Here is a 13496-nt window from a genome sequence, read left to right as displayed (position 1 = left end):
GGCGTTTATTTCCAAGCTCTGTGTGTGTGTGTGTGTGTGTGTGTGTGTGTGTGTGTGTGTGTGTGTGTGTGTGAGAGAGAGAGAGAAGGAGGTTAAAAAAAGGATTGTTTTTTTGTGGCTCATTGTCAGGGTGTGTGTGTGTGTGTAAGAGAAATACAGAGTGAGCAGTTGTTGTCAGTTCTTTTTAAAGTCTTGAGTGTCTGTCATACTTCTGGTTACTGCCTAGCCATCTTCTCCCTCCAGTCTTTTCCTCTTTTTCATAAATAAATGAAGCCCATCCTCTGGGTTGCCGCAAGCGTTTGCCCTGCTCCTTATTCCGGTAGACAGGAGATTCCTCTGGCCTCTATGACAGTTTATACACTGCTCCTGCTACTCCATCATATCACATTCATCCGAGAGTGGACCTAGTGTCATGCTGTCGGACTGGAGAGATCAGTGACTCACTAACGGCTGCTCTGCTCTCTTTTACAGTTTTTACACCATCAATGAAGTTATTAAGTTCCAGTACTCCAAACCCTTCCGCAAAGGCGAGAAAGATCCGGATAACGAATTTGCTGTACGTATGGCTGTTCTATGTTTGGGCAAGGGAATGGGATGTATGCTGATACTCTAACAAAGTATACTGCCACTATGTTTATACAGGGAGATTAAATCTGATTTTAAGTTGTATGATTGTAGCAGTGTTGTAGTCGAGTCACTAAACATCAAGTCCGAGTTCAGTCTCGAGTTCCCAGTGTTCAAGTCCAAGTCGTTAAAGAAAATTTCGGGTCAAGTCCGAGAACAAGACTCCAGCCGCACCATTTGACGGTGTCTGTTTCAGCGCCATTAGCATTAGTTTGTTCCTGAACATGGGCGTATGAACAGGTGAATGTGCTTCTCTTTATCAGGGAGTGTGAAGTATTCTGTCAGAGATGGCTGGGAGACGGATGTAAGTGCAGAAGGTGTGTTTATTAATACAAGTGAAGACGGTAAACAATCCAGAACGGCAGGCAAAACAGTGAAATGGGCAATAGGTCGAGCGAGGCACAAACAGGCTCTCGTAGACTCGGCAGAATCAAAGACAAGAAACAGGAAATCAGGAACCCAAACAAGGAAATAAGGCTTGGTAACGTGTCAGCAACACAACTCAATACTTCGCAAAGTAAATGCATTTTTTTTTTTTAAAGATTTTTTTTTACCTTTATTATTGGATAGGACAGTGTAGAGACAGGAAACGAGCGGGAGAGAGAGACGGGGAGGGATCGGGAAATGACCTCGGGCCGGAATTGAACCCGGGTCGCCGGATTTATGGTATGGCGCCTTATCCACCTGAGCCACGACGCCCCCTAAAGTAAATGTGTTTTCACAGTTTTTATATAGGCACACTGATTAGCAAGGCAAGTTTATTTATATAGCGCATTTCATACACAGTGGCAATTCAATGTGCTTTACAGAGGTAAAAGCAAAACAGTAAACAATAGAAAATAAAATTACATAAAATAAAGGGGGAAGAAGAGAGAAAAAAATAATAAGAATTAAACAATAGTAGAAATAAAATAATAAAATGGAGTAAAAGTTCAGTAAAAAACAGCAGAATAAAATAGAATAAAAGTTAAGTAAAGTTTAAAACATGCAGAGACTGTAAAAGTTAAGTAAAGTTTAAATTTAAGATTAAGTTGTGCCTTAATCCTGTGCAGGTGCGAGTCGTTTACGGCGTGTGCGTGGGAGTCCGCTTGGTGCACGCTGTCCAGAGCGCGCCCGAGAGTCTATCTGATGCACACGCCAAGGCGAGCAGGTGTTGACACTCTTGCACGAAATTATTACAGAATTAATGTAGATATAAATATCCCAAATTATTATGGCATATTACAAAAAATAAAGAAAAAAAACAGAGTCCTCGTCTCTAATTTACGAGTCCGAATGCAGTTAATGCACGAGTCCGAGTCATCAGCGCTCAAGTCCAAGTCAAGTCATGAGTCCTTAAAATTAGGGCACGAATCGGAATTGAGTACGACAAGCCTGGGTTGTAGATGCAGTCTAATCAGCAAGAAAAGTATTTTCCAATTGAAATCTGTTTAAAACATGAAACGTTATGTCTAACCACAGAATATTTATTCAGCGATGAACAGTCAACTGACTCTCAGCATTATTTTTTTAACGGATATTAATGTATTGCTTATAATGTTATTGTTGGTTTTATATGTTTATCAATCGTGTCCATTTCCCATTATTAAGCCTACGGATTATCTACTGAACATCAACAAGCAAAAACTTTTGACATGTATGCACAGCTTTTAATTGTTTAAAGTGTCTCGACACATAAAGACTGTAAAGGATCATGGACTAAACTCGGTACCTGAGTCTCATGCAATAAGATATATCCTGTCTTCATGCATTCACAACCATCCATCATTGGATTTTGCTTGAATATAAAGCATGATCCATGGCGAAATTTGGGTGTTGATTGATGGCTAACTTTCCTTATTGAGTGAACGCACAGATCTGAGTCATTTACTAGATCAATTTCTGCAAGCAAACTGGACTGTAGTCCAGTCAAGCAAATCAGATTGTTTCAATCACTTGTTAAACTGGGAAAGAAAAAAAGAAAGTTCAGTCATCTGCATGGCGAACTCACACATGTACGGAAGCCGCGAGAGGCCCTTCATATAATCTTTTTTTATTCACCTTGTTATCCCGAGATAACGACATAATTAATTCAGGATCTCGAGAAAACAACACAACTAATTCAAGATCTCGAGAAAACAAAACCGTTATTCCGAGATCTCGAGAAAACAAAACAATTATTCCGTGATCTCGAGAAAACAAAACAATTATTTCATGATCTCAGCTGGATCACTGTATCTCCGTCGGTAGAGACGAAGCCAGGCCAGTCTTCCGCGGAGGTGCCGCGGACCAATTTTGAAATGATCCCTTATTAAAAGACTCAATGCAATCTCTCCCTGTGTCAACCCCTGATCAAAATATTGCCTTATTAGGTGATCGATTATTCCAGACATTCTAATGACCAAAGTTGCGTCTATACAGAATGAGAAAAAGCCCCAAAGTCAGCATATCACAAGTCTCTTGGCGCACCTGAATGAACCATTTCTCAGCTGTTTACTCGAGATCATGAAAAAATTTTGTTTTCTTGAGATCACGGAATAATTGTTTTGTTTTCTCGAGATCTCGAAATAACGGTTTTGTTTTCTCGAGATCTCGAATTAGTTGTGTTGTTTTCTCGAGATCCTGAATTAATTATGTCGTTATCTCGGGATAACAAGGTGAATAAAAAAAGGATTATATGAAGGGCCTCTCTCGGCTTCCGTACACGTGGACATCTTCATATGAAATTAAATTGGTTACAGACACAGTAAGTCTACTGGTGCTTTGAATTCAGTTTCAAAATCACTGGCCATTCAGCTAAAAAAATAAAATTAATTTTAAGAAGTAAATCGGATTTGTCTAGCCATCTGAAGGTTAGCAGGACCTCAAACCAATGACTGCTTTTTCTAAGTGGTCTGTCTTTTCCAGCTGTTTTCCTGAGTCTATAATTTTACCCATTACCTTTTTTTCCTCTTTCTATTTGTTTTCATTTTTGTCATTTTGTTCTGTCTAACAGAATATGTGGATTGAAAGGACTACATATGTCACAGCTTACAAGCTCCCCGGGATCCTGCGCTGGTTTGAAGTCATTTCGGTCTCTACAGTGAGTACACTGACGCACTGTGTTCTCTGATTTATTTATTTTTTTTCCCCCCTCAATTAAGTTCAAGAGATTTTTTTTCTCTCCTAAAGAAATGCACTCAAAAGTTTTGGAATGAGGTGTGCTGGTAGAAAGAAATTGGTATTGATTATTAGATCAAAATGTAAAGCGTTATTCTTAGTGCGTTTGGAAACAACAAAAACGGCAAAGGAAATGGATTAGAAACGTAATCTCACAGCGTGACTAATTACTCAGCAAGTTTGTTGGAGTCATTTGGCTTGTCCTTAATTTAAAGTGCCTTTGAGGGTTGTAATAAATTGAGAGAAGGGAGGAGAGAGAAGGAGAAAGGCACAGAGCTATTTTATCAGTCTGAGAAAGTGGCCTGTAGGCAGGATCCAATAGTTCTACATGTCCTCACTGAATCTCCGTTTTTATGCTGAAGTTAACACTTTTGTGCCAATTAATTAGCCTGGATTGTGTTTCTTAATAATTCAGGCCTTGATCAGGATTTTCGAGAATCTTTATGGCAAAGCAGCTTTGTTATTTTCTCAGCTTGAGTGCTTCTCCCACACAAATCTCTCACTATCTCTCTCGCTCCCTCTCCCGTCTAAATCTTCCTATTTTTTTTCCCTTTCCCCGTGTGTATAGCTCAAACTGATCTAGATTCACTCATCTGATGCCCAGATTGCAGCTTTTTTTTTTATCAGTTGATTCTTGTTTTCTTTCTCACTTAATCACAAACACAAATCCTCTTCTCCCTAACACTCCTTCCATCTTCATCGTGTGTATTTGTATATTTCTGTCCATATTCAGATGTTGTCGTTTATTCGGATAATCCTCATGATGTTCTCTTTAGCTATTTGCAGAACTGTGTTGTGGCCAGGAACAGACAGATTTGTTTCGCTCTCAGCTTCAGTCTGTCATCATGTGGTGTGACATCCTTCTCACAGACGCTGAGTGAATAAGGGACAATCTGCAGTAAATATCCAGTCCCAGCAGTAAATACCCAGATGAACAGATTACCTTTTTAAACCCCTGTCACAAAGGATAGGAGCAGAGGTTTTTTTGTTTTTTTTAAGAGGTCAAACTGGATCAATCATGACATTTTTCTTGTAGCTTCTTTTAGCAGCAGGTTGCAGCTGTTATATCTGCAAGATATAGCATCTTTCTGCAAACATTAATGCAGACTTTTCTGCATATTAACTGTTTTATTTAACATACATATTGGTCAATGCAAAAGCACATAATATTTACCTTTAAACAGGTCTTTAAATAAAGGAGACAAATTTACTTCTAGTATCAGTTCCTTTGCTTTGAGCTTGGTTCATCTTGATGATTTTTAATACCTTGAGTTCCTGAACCTGTAGAACAGATAAGAGAAGGGGAAAAAAAATCTTTTTTGCAGGAAAATGGATGAATTGCTAATTATTAAACAACAGTCACACCTTGCCACTTTCTAATGCGTCTTATTATGTATGGTTGAAAAAACTAAGCTACACTCTTAGAAAACTAAGAACCTTTAAGGGTCAGAAAAGGTTATACAGTGGTGCTTGAAAGTTTGTGAACCGTTTAGAATTTTCTATATTTCTGCATAAATATGACCTAAAACAAGATCAGATTTTCACACAAGTCCTAAAAGTAGATAAAGAGAACCCAGTTAAACAAATGAGACAAAAATATTATACTTGGTCATTTATTTATTGAGGAAAATGATCCAATATTACATATCTCTGAGTGGCAAAAGTATGTGAAGCTTTGCTTTCAGTATCTGGTGTGACCCCCTTGTGCAGCAATAACTGCAACTAAACGTTTGCGGTAACTGTTGATCAGTCCTGCACACCGGCTTGGAGGAATTTTAGCCCGTTCCTCCGTACAGAACAGCTTCAACTCTGGGATGTTGGTGGGTTTCCTCACATGAACTGCTCGCTTCAGGTCCTTCCACAACATTTCCATTGGATTAAGGTCAGGACTTTGACTTGGCCATTCCAAAACATTCACTTAATTCTTCTTTAACCATTCTTTGGTAGAAAGACTCGTGTGCTTAGGGTCGTTGTCTTGCTGCATGACCCACCTTCTCTTGAGATTCAGTTCATGGACAGATGTCCTGACATTTTCCTTTAGAATTCGCTGGTATAATTCAGAATTCATTGTTCCATCAATGATGGCCAGGGGCGGTCCGACCGGGCAGCCGCCCGGGGCGGCATCGTGGGGGGGGCGGCACAAGCGCAGGCGCGAAAAAAAAACGGTCCCCCCCCAAAAAAAACCCGAAAAAAAAAACAAGACGGGCAGGGGGGGTGAACATTTTGGATGGGGAAGCCCAATACCAAAGTTGCGCAGGTGACGTCATCTGTGTGTGTGCCTAACTTGTCGTAGCCCCATAATATGCACAATCCCGCCAGCGGAACGTTATACTAGTCATCAAAAAGACTTTACTACCATAGTACTACACTACTATGACATTACACAGAGTCTTAAGTAATACATTACGACTTGATCATTGCCATTCTGGTAACAGCAAATTTATAACGGGCCATGTCCGCGACGTACAACACACGACGAGAAATGTTTAAATGACCATGTAAAGCTGTTAACATTCTGTTGGCTAATACAGAGCCCAACGCGGGGGGCGGCACGAGCGCGGGCGCGAAAAAAAAAAATTTGTCCCAAAAAAAAAGGTCCCCAAAAAAAAAAACAAGACAGGCGGGGGTGTGCCGGCAGGGGGTTTCGCCCGGGGAGTAAATCACTCTAGGATCGCCACTGATGATGGCAAGCCGTCCTGGCCCAGATGCAGCAAAACAGGCCCAAACCATGATACTACCATCACCATGTTTCACAGATGGGATAAGGTTCTTATGCTGGAACGCAGTGTTTTCCTTTCTCCAAACACAACACTTCTCATTTAAATCAAAAGGTTCTATTTTGGTCTCATCTGTCCACAAAACATTTTTCCAATAGCCTTCTGGCTTGTCCACGCGATCTTTAGCAAACTGCAGAGGAGCAGCAATGTTCTTTTTGGAGAGCAGTGGCTTTCTCCTTGCAACCCTGCCATGCACACCATTGTTGTTCAGTGTTGTCCTGATGGTGGACTCATGAACATTAACATTAGCCAATGTGAGAGAGGCCTTCAGTTGCTTAGAAGTTACCCTGGGGTTCTTTGTGACCTGACTGACTATTACACGCCTTGCTCTTGGAGTGATCTTTGTTGGTCGACCACTCCTGGGGAGGGTAACAATGGTCTTGAATTTTCTCCATTTGTGCGCAATCTGTCTGACTGTGGATTGGTGGAGTTCAAACTCTTTAGAGATGGTTTTGTAACCTTTTCCAGCTTGATGACCATCAACAATGCTTTTTCTGAGGTCCTCAGAAATTTCCTTTGTTCATGCCATGATACACTTCCACAAATGTGTTGTGAAGATCAGACTTTGATAGATCCCTGTTCTTTAAATAAAACAGGGTGCCCACTCACACCTGATTGTCATCCCGTTGATTGAAAACACCTGACTCTAATTTCACCTTCAAATTAACTGCTAATCTTAGAGGTTCACATACTTTTGCCACTCACAGATATGTAATATTGGATCATTTTCCTCAATAAATAAATGACCAAGTATCATATTTTTGTCTCATTTGTTTAACTGGGTTCTCTTTATCTACTTTTAGGATTTGTGTGAAAATCTGATGATGTTTTAGGTCATATTTATGCAGAAATATAGAAAATTCAAAAGGGTTCACAAACTTTCAAGCACCACTGTATGTCACCCTATGGCAGAGTGTTTACCCTTTAGCATTCAAAGTAGAAATATTTTCAGAAAGCTAAGGACACTTAATTATCCGATGAGGCCTTATAGAACTAGCTAACGAAAAGAATTTCATGATAAATTTCAAGAAATTTGACATCACAACCTTTATATTTTTTCAGTCAGGTGATTTGTTATGAATTTGCAAGTACAAATCCCTGTTGGGCCTCGCATTCACAAAAAAAAAAATTACGTTCTACCAGGACCTCATATAATTTCTTGATCCTTTTTTGGTTTGGTTTGTTTCATTTTGTTTTTGAAAATTTGTTCTGACGACTGCGTTGTTTACAGGAGGAGATTAGCCCTCTGGAGAACGCCATGGAGACCATGCAGTTAACCAATGAGAAGATCAACAACATGGTCCAACGCCATCTCAATGATCCCAACCTTCCCATCAACCCCCTGTCTATGCTGCTCAATGGCATTGTGGACCCCGCAGTGATGGGTGGCTTTACCAACTATGAAAAGGTGAGAACAACGTTTTTACCTCAGAGAAAGCACATCGTTCCTTTCAAGTTATTGGAATAACTGCTATTAAATGTTTAATGCTAACGTAAACATATAATAAAAATCAAATGCTATGATAGCTGTTCATCCACGAATGGATTTTCACTTTTGGGGACTGGCTCATTGAGAATTATTGTCTTGTTAATTGAAGCAGCAGTATCTACAACCCCAAGTGAGAAAAAGTTGGGACGGTATGGAAAAATGCAAATTAAAAAAAGAAAGTCGTTATTTCTAGATTTACTTTGACATGTATTTCATTGCAGACAGTATGAACCCAAGATATTTCATGCTCTGTCTGGTCAACTTTATTTCATTTCTTAAATATACATCCTTTCCTGTGTTTCAAGCCTGCACCACATTCCAAAAAGTTGAGACGGGGAAATTTAGGGCTAGTAATGAGGTAAAACAATTAAATAATGATGTGATTTGAAACAGGTGATGTCAACATGTGATTATAATCATGATCTGGTACAAAATCAGTATCCAGGAAAGGACTAGTCTTTTGCCCCTTTTCCACCAAAGCAGTTCCAGGGCTGGTTCGGGGCCAGTGCTTAGTTTGGAACCGGGTTTTCTGTTTCCACTGACAAAGAACTGGCTCTGGGGCCAGAAAAACCGGTTCCAGGCTAGCACCAACTCTCTACTGGGCCAGAGGAAAGAATCGCTTACATCAGCGGGGGGCGGAGTTGTTAAGACCAACAACAATAGCAAGACCGCGAAAGATCGCCATTTTTAAGCGACGAGAAGCCGCAGCTGTACAAACGCGAAGTCATCCATTATTATTATTGTTGTTGCTGCTGCTGCTTCTTCCGTGTTGTTTTTGCTTTGATATTCGCGCCAAGGTTTATGCAAACGCAGCGCCATAACTGACGTATACAGCGACGTAATGACGTATACAGCGACGTAATGACGTGGCTCCGCTTAGCACCGCGAGCTATGGAAAAGCAAACTGGTTCTCAGCTGGCTTGCAAGTTGAACGAGTTGTGAACCAGCACCAGCACTGGCCCCGAACCAGCCCTGGAACTGATTTGGTGGAAAAGGGGTATTTGAGGAGCAAAGATGGGCCGAGGATCTCCAGTTCGTCAACAAATACATGAGAAAATTGTTGAAATGCTCAAAAATAATGTTCTTCAAAGAAAGATATAAAGGGATTTGGATATTTCACGCTCTAGTGTGCATATCATTAAACAATTTAAGGAACTGGAGGAATTTCAGTGCGTAAAGGGCAAGGGCACAAGCCTAATCTGAACCCCCATGATCTTCGATCCCTCAGACGGCACTGCATCAAGAACCGTCATTCATCTATAGTTGATATAACCACGCTGGCTCGGGATTACTCTGGCAAACCTTTATCAAGCACTACAATACAGAGTTGCATCCATAAATACCAGTTAAAGATTTACTTTGGAAAAAGGAAACCTTATGTTAACTGTGTCCAGAAGCGCTGTCGACTTCTCTGGGCTCGGAGGCATCTGGGATGGACCATCACACAGTGGAAACATGTATTGTGGTCAGACGAATCAGTATTACAGGTCTTTTTTTGGAAGAAATGGACACCGTGTGCTCTGGACCAAAGATAAAAAGGACCATCCAGACTGTTACCAGGAACAAGTCCAAAAGCCAGGGTGTGTCATGGTATGGGGTTGTGTCAGTGCCCTTGGCAAATAGGAACTTGCACTTCTGTGATTGAGATTTTGGAGCAACATATGCTGCCTTCAAGACGACATCTTTTCCAGGAAGATTTCAACAAGACAATGCAACACCACATTCTGCACACATTACAAAGGCGTGGCTGTGGAAGAAGAGGGTGTGTCTTCTCTATCCCCAATAGAGAACGTGTGGTGAGTTTTGAAACGCAAAATATGACAATGACAGCCCCGTACTGTTGCACACCTGAAGACCTGTTTGCAGGAAGACTGGGACAAAATAACACCTGAAACGCATAATCACTTGGTGTTTTCAATCTCTAAACATCTTTTAAGTGTTGTCAGAAGGAATGGCTTGCTTTAAATGCTTTACCATCTCAACAGTTTTGAAAAGGTTTTTTGAAAAAAAAAATCTTGAAGTAAAACATCAAATTACGGAAGCCGAGAGAGGCCCTTCATATAATCCTTTTTTTTTATTCACCTTGTTATCCCGAGATAACGACATAATTAATTCAGGATCTCGAGAAAACAACACAGCTAATTCGAGATCTCGAGAAAACAAAACAATTATTCCGTGATCTCGAGAAAACAAAATTATTTCATGATCTCGAGTAAACAGCTGAGAAATGGTTCATTCAGATACGCCAAGAGACTTGTGATATGCTGACTTTGGGGCTATTTCTCATTCTGTATAGACGCAACTTTGGTCATTAGAATGTCTGGAATAATCGATCACCTAATAAGGCAATATTTTGATCAGGGGTTGACACAGGGAGAGATTGCATTAAGGCCCAATCCCAATTCTAATTTCTACCCCTACCCCTCCCCCTTCCCCTTGGCCCTTCCCCTTGAAACTGAGCTACAAGGGATAGGGCTTGAAATTCAACCCTTACGTATTGGGATAGCCCTTCAACGATCGCATACGTCATCGCGTACCTCCGTCAGCGTTTACGTTAGCAAAACGCGACCAAATGCGTCATTGGCTGCGACCAGCCGCTACAGTCAGAGCCAGAACCAGAAATCTCTGCTGGCAGGGTGTGATTTGTTAACTAACACCACTGAATGGGATATCTTTGGCGCTTCGTGCACCACATCCGACAGAATGAGGTGTCAGAACACTCATGTAAACAATAAAAGCGAGAATAACAGAACAAAACGTACGCAGTCAAGCCAATACTCACTCCCAAAGCTTTTTAGCAGCAGCTTGGATTTCAGAAATCGCTGCTCATTCTCAGCTCGAAAGCGAATCAAGCGGCGTGTTTCCTCTGGATAACAACTTAAAACGCGTAAATAATGGAGAAAATACATTTATGACAATCTTTCACCGCGGGAACCGCCATCTTTCTGAAATCCGCATGAAATCTCGCTGAAATCCGCATGGCATTGTGGGAAATCACTCAAACCCCTTCGTTCGGAGTCAGCTCCAGGAAAATCTCCGTTTGGAGGGGTACAGAAGCCCTACCCCTTCCCCTACCCCTCCGCGTTAACTGGGATTGGGATACCCCTACCCCTTCACGTGAACGCGCAAAATGGAGGGGAAGGGCCAAGGGGTTGGTCCAAGGGGTGAAATGGGATTCGGCCTAAGTCTTTTAATAAGGGATAATTTCAAAATTAGTCCGCGGCACCTCTGCAGAAGACTGGCCCGGCTTCGTCTCAGCTCTGCTAGAAATCTCAGCTGTTTTCTCGAGATCATGAAATAATTGTCTTGTTTTCTCGAGATCACGGAATAATTGTCTTGTTTTCTCGAGATCTCGAATTAGTTGTGTTGTTTTCTCGACATCCTGAATTAATTATGTCGTTATCTCGGAATAACGGTTTTGTTTTCTCGAGATCTCGAATTAGTTGTGTTGTTTTCTCGACATCCTGAAGTAATTATGTTGTTATCTCGGAATAACGGTTTTGTTTTCTCGAGATCTCGAATTAGTTGTGTTGTTTTCTCGACATCCTGAATTAATTATGTCATCTCGGAATAACGGTTTTGTTTTCTCGAGATCTCGAATTAGTTGTGTTGTCTTCTCGAGATCCTGAATTAATTATGTCGTTATCTCGGGATAACAAGGTGAATAAAAAAAGATAATATGAGGGGCCTCTCACGGCTTCCGTATCAAATAATGTACTGTTGTATTGTTTTGAGTGCAATACATATCAAAAATCATTTACAAATCATTGATTTCAGTTTTAATTTCAATTTGAACATACCGTCCCAACTGTTATAGATCTTTTTTTTAAGGGTATGTTGTTTTCAGACAGTTCAGGTGGTATGTTTAATTGTTTAACAAATTTACTTGCAAAAATAAATTGCTTACTTTTGAGTTCAGATGTGATGACTTATTAAAGAGCATTAAGCATTTAGCGTGATTAACTTTTCTAACTGCTATAACCGTCCCAACTTTTTCCTGATTTAGGGTTGTAAATAATTTTAGATACCAGCATGATGTCTCCAAAGGAACTAATCACTCAAGTGCTGCAGGAATCGAATGAATGAAAAAATAAAATGTGAATTGCCTTCCAAGGAAGGAGCAAAAAGCTCAGTGTTCACTCCGATGACTGTTTACTTCTCTGTTTTATCCATCATTCAGTCAAAACAATGAAACCACACTGTAGATAAGAGACTATTTTAAAAATCCTCTTCAGCATTTAACAGTGTTTTGAAATTACTTTGCTTGGATTTGAAGAATGCATCTATAATAGGATAACGTACACAAATCACATCTAATAGGCTTCTACGGTACAAGACTTAGAACTACACCCGAATTCAGGTTCAAAATGATCTTACACAAGCACACACAAAAACAGCGTGACAGCCTTGAGTTATTGTGTGAATTTGAGTGTCTGTTTTATTATTGACTGAATAACGTTAGCAAAAATTAATTTCGCTATTAATTTTGTAGCCAGAATTCTGGCCGACTTCGTGTTAAATCTGAAAGGCAGACAGATCAGACATGAAGGCGCAGTGCAAACATTTACGAATTCTCAGGTAATAATGACTTGAGAACTCAACAATACACACAACACAAAGAAAACTGAGCCAACATAATAGTCCCAGGTACCGTAAGTTACAAGACTACGGGTCTCTCTTCCTTTAATAGATCTCACTATAAGATGAAAATAATAGCTGAGCTGCTGGGAAATATTGTCTCGCTGCAGTAGCGATATTCTATAGATTCAAGAAGCAATTTCACCTGGTCTACGCTCTGCATAAGTCTATATCATGTAATATTTGTGTTTTATTTTCCTTTAGAAGCATGCCCAATGTGAAACGTGCAGAAAATCCTCAAGAAACCCTTTGGCATTTTTTCTTTAATGTGCCTCTCTCTGTTAGAAAGAAAATTTCTCTTCCAATTTCTCTCCTTTAGATCAGATTTATTTTATTAGTTACACACAAAAAAAATTAACTGAATTGTTTCAGAAAAATTAAACAATTTTTGTAAGTGATACTTTGTTCCATGGTTCCTCCACATTAAACTCTGAATGGATTATAATTGTTAGCAAATTGCTTTGGTATAAGAGTATTTCACTTCAGAATGTGCTCTTTTTGGAAAAAAATCAACTGGTAACAGAATGGAAACAGCCGTCCTTTGCTGATTATTTTCCTGTAACAACACAATCTGCTATGTTTTATTATTTACAAAAAAAAAAAATCTTGACATAAACCACCCCGAGCTGGCCTAGTGGTTAGCGTGTCCGCCTCGCAATCGGGTTATACCAAAGTCCATCATAAAAATGGTACCTACCGTTGTCTGGCAAGGCACGCTGCAATACAGATGTAAGTGGGGAGTCAAACTCTCATGGTTACCAGAGGACCCGCCCCCCACTGTAGCCCTAGCTGTACCGGTATGGACCCTTTTCAGTCACGTGACCTTCGTA

At 40.3% G+C, this 13496-nt stretch overlaps 1 protein-coding gene across 1 annotated transcript in view; it reads left to right on the top strand.

Annotated features, from left to right (window-relative positions):
- dock1 (dedicator of cytokinesis 1) overlaps positions 1-13496 on the top strand; it is a 742670-nt gene that overhangs the window by 675692 nt on the left and 53482 nt on the right. Inside the window, exons 43-45 of the mRNA XM_060940282.1 lie at positions 472-556; positions 3599-3685; positions 7771-7947. Of these exons, the coding sequence (XP_060796265.1) occupies positions 472-556; positions 3599-3685; positions 7771-7947 (349 nt within the window). The remainder of the gene's footprint in view (positions 1-471; positions 557-3598; positions 3686-7770; positions 7948-13496) is intronic.

The sequence above is a fragment of the Neoarius graeffei genome, chromosome 14 (genome assembly GCF_027579695.1).
Source record: "Neoarius graeffei isolate fNeoGra1 chromosome 14, fNeoGra1.pri, whole genome shotgun sequence".
NCBI lineage: Eukaryota > Metazoa > Chordata > Actinopteri > Siluriformes > Ariidae > Neoarius > Neoarius graeffei.
This window is presented reverse-complemented; position numbering and strand designations above follow the sequence as displayed.